Genomic DNA, 9062 nt, shown 5'->3' with positions numbered 1-9062 from the left:
AATTTCATCTAGCTTAGGTTGGAGGTTTAATATCTTCTGTCTATCATCCTCAGTTGGGTTTGGTCTATTGCAGTACATATTTAAGTGATTAATAATGTCTACTTCTTGTTTTTCACTGTCTTTTTTAATTATTTTACTGAATGAGATGGTAAATTGGCGTATTTTATATTTTAGGAATTCCCACCTTTTGGTAGCAGTTTTTAGCTCTTCAGAATTGGCATATTCTTTAATTAATAACTTGATCTTTTGGCAATAATCATTATTTTTGAGCAGACTGGAATTGAGCTTCCAATATGTGTGTGAGTGGACATTGTTGTCATTGGGTTTGATCTGTAGTAAAATAACACTATGATCTGTTAGTGGTGCAGCAGAAATATCAGAGTTTATAATATAAACTAGCAGATTATTTGTGATTAACCAGTGATCAATTCTGGATTTATAATTGTGACTTGAACTAAACCAGGAGTATTTAAGCATTTCTGGATTTAAGTGTCTCCAAGCATCAACCAGATTTTGTTTTTCGCAAAAGTTCGTGTATATGGTGTTTGGATGACTTACAGAGTATCTGCAAGGATATTTATCCAGAAATTCATCATGAACTAGGTTTAGGTCCCCACCAATGATGATGTTATCAGTCGAGTGTGTTAATTTGAGATGGTCTAAATCTAAGCCAATTTGTTCAAGTAGGTTTCGGTTTTCTCTAGTGACGTTATATCCATAAATGTTGACTAGGATGAATTTCAGACCATCTATGTTTATGATAAGAATCAACCAATGACCAAATTCATCTGCCATATGGGACACAATATGACCTTTGAAGTTATTTAGGAGGATGGCGACACCTGCTGACCTTGAAGTGCCATGGCTAAAGTAAGCTTTATCTCCCCATTGCTTAGACCAAAATATAACATCATCAACCTTAGAATGTGTTTCCTGCAAAAAAATTATGTTTGACTTCTTCCCTTTACAAAATAAAAAGATACTTTTTCTTTTTGTTATGTCTCTTAAACCCCTTGCATTAACAGAAATGAGAGAAATGTTACTCTTTAAACTGAACATAGAAAAACAATAAAATGTAAATAAACGAACAATCTCCAATAACGGATTGCTGAACTTATTCAAAACAACAGTAGAAGTTTCCTATCAGGAATATATAATAGTAGCAAAACCCTGAGAATACGTTTTAATTTAAACTCACATGTTTTCGGGAATCGAAAAAACCCTGAACAGTCGTGTCTATGGTAAGACTCTTTGACCATTAATGAAAGCATGGGGGCCCCGGAACACTGTCTTTAGACCTGCCTTCCTTGCTTGTTCAACTTTCGGCCACACTGCCCTCCGTGCCTCTCTGTCTTCCTTAGTGAGGTCTTCTGCGAAGCGGATGTTGAGATCCTTGCAGACGCGGTGAAGTTTGGTGATCCGCCAGAGCTCGTCCCTGAAGTGGCGTCCTGTGAACTGCATGATGATCTGACGAGGGCGGTTGGTGTTACTCGGCCCCAGTCGATGCACAGAATCCAGGATGAAATCCATCTTCTCCCTCCAGTGTGGCATAATCTTTCCGATGATTTCAGAGATGATTTGTCGTGTGTTTTCGTCTTTTCCCTCCTGTAATCCATTTAATCGCAGGTTCCATCTTCTTTTATAACGCTCCAACTCTACAGCTCGTTGTTCCACTTCTGCTACTCTTTTCTCCAGATCTATTTTATCCCATTTCAGTTGTTTCACCTCGACGTTCAGTTTTTGGCACTGTTCTTTACAATCTTTGATCTCGGCAGAGTTAAAGTCCACCGCTTTTGCGATGTTGGCTATGGTCAGCGTGTTCTGCTTTAGCTCCGTTTTGAAGTCTTGCATCATGTTTTGAAGAGTACCGATAGCAGCCAATATTGCAGCGTTAGAGGCGTCTCCAGCATGGGCACCCGTTAGCACAACATCGTCTGGTTTTGGCTTTTTCTGTGGTGCTGGTGGCTTGGAAGGGGATGCTAAGGTGTTTTTAGTTCCTCTGGTGTTAGTTTCCATCCTTTCTGGACCACCGTAGTCGTGTTCTTGGAGAGCCTTCAATTTAGCATTAGCTTCTGTGCTAGACATGTTATGGTCTTCAGGAGGTGCTCCGGGTCATTTACAGGATTATGAATTATTATGATAAGTTCCCTACCGTTTTATATCTGATATTTCAGGATTTTGTTGAGTTAAAAGCTAATTCCATTGGTTTTCAAGGCTTTGCTACCCTGAGCTGTTCAAAATGCGTCTGCTCTCTCCGCCATCTTGAGCCCCCCCCCACGTTTGCAGTCCACAACACAGCGAGATTCAGGAAGTGTCCGGCTTGCCTGCACTTTTTTCACTCCTCGCCTCACTGTAGCCGCCTACTCTCGCCTATATTTCAGGCGAGGCAAGGCGCATCTCAAACATCCTAATCTCAAACAAGCCTCTAATCATGACACTTTTTGCTCGGGTCTCGCGAGATGTTGCGGAAACCTTTCCAACTACTTTTTAAGGTTTTATCTTTATTTATTCGATATTTGGCTAACATGTGTTTTTCTTTGGTTTTTGCCTTTTTGGGTACAGCTGCTTTGATACCAGACAAATAAAGCGCTGTCAAAATAATATATAATAATACTATATAATATATACGTAACGTGTGGCACATTTTATTGGTGAAAATTAGTGAGTTATGTATTTTGTAAAACTAGAAACATCACATTAATAACATGTTTGCACTTGCTAAGTGTGTCTCGTCTCGTCGGGCTGGAAATACTGCACGCTCTCTTGGGATCTTCACGCCCACTAGAACACTTGGGCCAAAAACAGGAAATACGTCATGAAATTAGTCAAGTCAAGTGGTCAAGTGCGTATAAGTGGGGTATTTGAACGCCGCCTAAAGTTCATCGAATGTTCACTGTTGGGGATAATGAATGACTCTGGTCTCAACGATTTATCAACTAATATATAACGTCATTGACATTAATAATACCTCACTGTCAGAAGATTGCTAAAACAAGTGTAGAGCAGGTCCGTAGCCAGCCTATTGAAAGGGGAGGTTCTTTTTTTCAAAAAGTGGACCTTTTTGCAGATTTTTCTCCTCCTTTTGTATTTAATTATGAGGTTCAAATACTTTATTTTGGTGACCTTTTATGCACTAATTTGTGCTGGATTAGCTTGTCTGCTGGTATCTTAACCAGCACGCTTTTTGATGCACCTTATTGCACACCAGAATAGATTTAATGAACTTTACTGATATATAGTAATAATTCTTCTCATCATCATTTCTTTACTCTCTGTGACTCTGTCAATGCCTCTTTGCTATGTTTTATTATTATAATTAGGCTACGTTTATATGGCTATTATATTGTAGACTATTGAGTGGATAAATCCTTTTAATTATTATTTTTTTATATATATATATAACCCCTCCCCCCATCATTCAGAGGCGAAGCTTCTTCACCGTTGCTTTGAAAAGTGTATTGCGAAAAACTCTCTGTCTGCACGCGTGGCGCACGCACACACACGTCCAGCAACAATGAACATATTAATTTGAAACAGCAACCCAGAAATTTGTCACAAGCATTGATTAAAACAATGATGACAATAACCACACGAAAAAAAACAGACTTAAATTCTGGACGTTTGGCAGCTGAGGGGGGGTTCGTTCGAACCACCCGAACCCCCCCTGCCTACGGGCTTGTAGAGGCGCAGTCCGGTCTGGCGTGACGTCACGCGGTCCGGTCGGTGGTCTGCGCAGCTCGAGCTCATCTAGTTCTAGTTGTGTGTTGTTTTGATTGACTGCTCTCTGCATAAACTTACCCTATCACTATCATAATAAACAACATTTAAAGCGCGCATATTATTTGGATTTTAGTACTGACATACATTTATAATCATTTTTTGAAAAGATTTTATTATAATACTAACATTGATTTCATATCTTATTAGGTGCTAATCACATGTTTTACATACTGTGTATTGCGTACAGATGTTTATAGTGTTTTCAATTAAATAAACTAGTAGACTGTTTACTAGTCTTCGGATTAGTGACGCGCACGCACGCACGCACGCACGCACGCAGTGCACGAGCACGCAGTGATCAGATTGAATCTCATTCGGCCTGTTGACGTTCAGCTTTATCGTCGTGTTTACGGTCACAGTCACGGTAAGGACGGCATGTCATATTTCACATGGATGTTGATCCGTGTTTAATGTGGTCAAGTGTGTTTGATGTTGTGATGTTTTAATCGTGTTTTAATCGTGTTTTTGTGACGTGAGATGTTAAATACACAGCGGTTGCCATGAGAGGCTTTAGCCGCGCTGCTAACATTAGCCTAGCATCACAAACGGCTTCTGTTTGCTATCATATCTTATTATGTTTTAATTTATCTGTACAGTTATTAGAAACAATGCAGTTTATAGTAGTTTTATTTATTTCTGTGTGTAAACAGCGGTGAAGTGTGTTTTCATATTTAAGCTGATATAAGTGATTATTACACGTGATTGTCACAGTGAGCACATTCATGTGTCGCGCGTGTGTGTAGATGCCGACTATTAAACTGCAGAGCTCTGACGGGGAGATGTTTGAGGTGGATGTGGAAATCGCCAAGCAGTCTGTCACTATTAAAACCATGCTTGAAGGTAACACGAGCTGTTGTGTTTTTCTGATGATGATGATGATGATGTGTTTAACACGAGTCTTCCCATCAGATTTAGGGATGGATGATGAAGGAGATGATGATCCAGTTCCTCTGCCCAATGTTAATGCAGCGATCCTCAAAAAGGTCAAACATTTGAACACATCATCTTTCAGTTTATAGTCTGTATTGTTCAAGATGTGAATATGAGCTTCATAGGGTGGGTTAAGAACTAGATTTGCAAATAAAAGCAAGACGTGTCAACAATTCTGCATTATGTTTAGATCTCTTTTTCTGCCTTTATAGTCTGTGCATTCCAGTTCTTAGGTTTTAGTTGTTAACATGAAAAAAGGTTTTATTTCTATGATCACCGTGTGTGTGTCTGGTATAGAATCATTCTGTCCACTGGTTAAACTAACTTCTCTTTAAACCGAAATGTCCTCTGCCATAATCAACCTTATGATGTGTTTGATATGCTGACAGGTAATTCAGTGGTGCACCCACCATAAAGATGACCCTCCTCCCCCTGAAGATGATGAAAATAAAGAGAAGAGAACAGATGACATCCCGGTGTGGGACCAGGAGTTCCTCAAAGTAGACCAGGGCACCCTCTTTGAACTTATTCTGGTGTGTAACGCACACAACACTGTCACACTTACGGCTGGAACACTACTTCATCACTTTAGAAGGAAGAAGAAGTTACAATAGTTTGACTAATCCTGTTTAACGCTGATCCTCCGGGCCCAACCTTTTGTCTAGGATTAGGTTTGAAAAGGTTTAGTAAACTCGCCCGAAATTCATTTGATGTGAAGATCCGCATACATCCCTATGTGCCCCTAATAGAAGTACATGTATCCGTCCTCTTCTTAAAATCTAAATGCATTATGTCACAGTGCCACAAAGTTTTAAGTACTTCACTGCGTTGGTCATCTTTCATGAAATCAAAGGCGAGAAAGCAGCGCTGCTTCATTTGCAGTCTTTGTAATGGCCTCATCGAGCACATGCGTGCGTACGTCGGTCCGTCCGTGTGCTCACTTTCATCTCTCTTTCTTTTGTTTAGGCTGCAAATTATTTGGACATCAAAGGTTTGCTAGATGTTACTTGCAAGACAGTTGCAAACATGATCAAAGGCAAAACCCCAGAGGAGATCAGAAAGACTTTCAATATCAAAAATGATTTCACAGAGGAAGAGGAAGCCCAGGTAAAGCGAGCGCTCGTTCTTCCGTCTCACTGCTACACGTTTCAGGTCACGTGCTTTCATTCACCAGAGCGTTGTGTGTTTGCTGCAGGTACGCAAGGAGAACCAGTGGTGTGAAGAGAAATGAAGGCCCTGACATCCTAACACTACGGATTGTTGCAGACAAACAAAGAAAATGGATAAAAATTGCACTGCGCTGTTCATATTTGTTAAGATTCAACACAAATAAACATAAGTCACGCACCTGTTTTGCTGGCATGACCATTTCCATGGCTTGTGTGGTGCAAAAGCTCTTTCTTTCTATTTGTATTTTCCTTCTCTGGAATGAGTAAACCTTTATTCTTGTAGATACAAACTCCCTTTTGTGACCGCTGTAATCCATTGTGTATTTTATTTTGCTGTTTTTTGTTATCAGCAGAGTGAACAGTAGATTTCTTTGTCGTTTTTGGATATGAGCTTGCCTTGAGGGAAATTTTATAAACCGCCTTATTTGTGTTGTTGATGGGCGAGTATTGGAAATGTCAAAAGCGGCGAGACGTTTGAGAGTTATCTAGTGAACTGGAAGGGCTTGTGTACTCTGTCATGTCATTTCCTTTGCCTCATTGTATGAGATTGAAAGTTCAACTCGTAAAACGCCAATTAGAGTTATTAATCTTTTAATTCCAAAACGAATAAAGCAGGATTATTGTGGGACTTTGTGAATGTCTAAAGCTTGTTTTTGTTTTGTTGTTCAGTGATTTCAGGATTATTGGCTTGTGAACCGTCAATATATATATAAACATACAGAAGCACATGGAGAGTTATGAGGTTACTCATGACCCCAGGACAATAATCAATATTTAATCATCTTAAAAGAAAACCAAGTGTGCTGAGAGAGTGCTCTCCGGTTATCCTCATCTAACTTCTTTTTTGTCTGAAATAAGGCAAAATCATTTTAAATTACTTACTTTTAATACTACTTCTGTTTCATCTGTGGAAAATCAAGACCTTGTTCATTGCCAAATTCATACTGTACGTATTTAATAACAATCTGTTCCAAGCAAACGTTTCCAAAGTCCAGTGTCACAAATCCAATAACCATCAGAACTGGGCCCTGATTCTTGAAAAAACTCTTGATAAGATTTTTTCAAAATATTTATTAAACAATGGTGATCACATGAAAAGCAAAAAGATGAGATGGAGTGGCATATGTCCGTGAACACTGTAGATGCCGCTGCTCTTTGAGAACAGACCTGAGAGAATCCTGGATGATTTCTAGATAAACATTGTTTCGTATGGCACTGTTTGAATGTATGACTAAAACACATCTACACAACAATAGATATCAAATGGCACTTGTATGAATAGCAAAGGAATGCATTTCTTTTCTTTTACAAAAGAACATATAAAAGTTTTGTATCTATAAAAGATGACATTTTACAACACTTATGAGAACTGACAATGATTGCATTGATGTAAAGACATGACGATTATCCTCCTCACAGTCCAGTGATGTCATCCCAATCAGCAGATAGACAAGAACAAACTAGATTCATCTCACTCTGCATCGGGATAAGAGTGTACAAACTTCAACATTGTTTTTTTTCTTTTGGTTTTAATAAAGTTTGACCCAGGCGCACTCTGTCTAAGATCAAGCTCTTTAGAAAATCACGTTTTTTAATGTCAGATGGGTCACCCACAGATGGCTTTCAATTTTATAGGCGACATGCTGAAGGATGGAGCGTTTTTTCGAGACGTGATTGAAGCGTCCGTCTGGATGTCATTCATTGTGACTGATGTCTCGTGTTTTCTGTTTTAACTCTGTTGATGTCGAGTGAGAGTCTGGCTGGGTGGGAGGGGTTATTGCTGACTGGGGAGGTGGGGCAAGAGGAGGAGCAGCGTGGGGGAGAGGCGGCTGAAGGGGGGGAGTCTATAGCGCTTCCATCGGAAGAATGGGGGCTGGCGCAGAGTCCTCTTTGAAGGTATCGAATGCACTTCTTTTTCCTCCTAGGAACAGTCAAGAGAGTTATCTGTGAATAAAGCGTGGATGTGAAATGTCACAAATGTGTTTACAACAATGACAGAAAATCAAGAGAGCAACACACAAGAAGCAAAATCCACCAGACAGGTGATCAGTGGCGCTTCATTTTGCGACAATGAAAGGCTGACTGTACATTAAACCAATTAATACACCACTACTTGACAAATAAATAAATACATTCATTTCAGCTGAACTGGGCTCGGATGGAAAGTCACAGAGAATTGGCTGATAGGTTTAACGTCTTTGTTAGTCTGACTGACTGTCTGTCTATTTTGGACATGTCATAAGAAACAAACCGCTGGAGGACTGTTCACATTTGTTTGTGTTCTACAGAGGAAAGACAGGTTTGATATGACATGATGCCGTTTTTAGGTGAATAACATTTCTCTGAATAGGATGACATTTCTGTTAACCTTGGGTTTATGCGATGGTTCTGTTTGCTAATTTACGTTACATTAAAAAGTGAGAGCACATGTTTTATCTTGAAACCACGGTGTCAAACCTATCAGGAGGGCCTGGAAATAAAGAGCACTTCTGAAAGAACACAAAGTCTCTCAGCCGCATCAAAGTGTTCCTATGAGACGAGCGGCAGTAAATGTCAGAGTTGACGTTGAAATGGTGCTTGAGCGACTGCGATGTGTGTGAGAGAGAGATGTGTGGGTGTGGATGGCATCAGTTAGCAGGGCTTTGCACAGACGGACCTGGAAATCACTGCTGCTTAGTTCTACGTAGAGCGAGAGCTGTGTGATGGGGATGATGTGTCCACATCCAGAGATGTGAGACAAGTCCAGAGAGACTTACAGTGCATCCTACGGTTAACTCGTCCTCACGTTAGTTCTGATAGAGTCTAAGGGATGCTAAGTAAGGGATGAGGGTAATTTTGAGCATACCACATATCGCTCAGTTTGGGTTAAGCACAGAATACCACACAGTTTGTTTTCATATGGGATAGGGAAATGTCTTCTGCCTTCATTATATTATTTGCATTTAATACACAGCACTCTGTAATACTTAATTCTGATTGGCTGAAAAAGTGAAACTGACAAAAAGCAGATCCTCAACTGATTGAGATGTTATATTACAGCACAGTAGCAATGATTTTATAAACTTCTCTAATAAAATTTAGATCATTAGAGAAAATATTTCTGCTGTTAGACCGGCCAATGAAGCATTCACTAATACACTTAGTAACAAAACCCTACGTAAACAGCTTCAGTTATTCACTGCA

General features: G+C 39.7%; 2 protein-coding genes across 8 annotated transcripts in view; one reads left to right on the top strand and one right to left on the bottom strand.

Moving 5' to 3' along the window:
* The first annotated feature begins 4019 nt into the window (after window positions 1-4019).
* Window positions 4020-6512, top strand: skp1 (S-phase kinase-associated protein 1). The gene is made up of 6 exons (XM_079486274.1): window positions 4020-4144; window positions 4524-4620; window positions 4690-4763; window positions 5100-5243; window positions 5677-5817; window positions 5906-6512. The coding sequence occupies exons 2-6, from the start codon at window positions 4524-4526 to the stop codon at window positions 5939-5941; spliced, it is 492 nt and encodes a 163-aa protein (XP_079342400.1). The 5' UTR covers window positions 4020-4144; the 3' UTR covers window positions 5942-6512.
* The window catches only part of tcf7 (transcription factor 7), a 36393-nt gene continuing 33786 nt past the window's right edge, over window positions 6456-9062 (bottom strand). For 2 of the 7 annotated variants that reach the window (XM_079486272.1, XM_079486267.1), the window contains one exon: window positions 6942-7800. In XM_079486272.1, coding sequence (XP_079342398.1) covers window positions 7724-7800 — 77 coding nt within the window. In that variant the 3' untranslated portion in view covers window positions 6942-7723. Of the gene's footprint in view, window positions 7824-9062 lie in introns of all 7 variants that reach the window. The other 5 variants (XM_079486268.1, XM_079486271.1, XM_079486270.1 and 2 more) reach the window with 4 other exon arrangements.

Source organism: Barbatula barbatula (assembly GCF_947034865.1).
Source record: "Barbatula barbatula genome assembly, chromosome: 22".
Taxonomy (NCBI): Eukaryota; Metazoa; Chordata; class Actinopteri; order Cypriniformes; family Nemacheilidae; genus Barbatula; species Barbatula barbatula.
The sequence above is the reverse complement of the archived record's forward strand: the minus strand, read 5'-3'. Positions and strand labels throughout refer to the sequence as shown.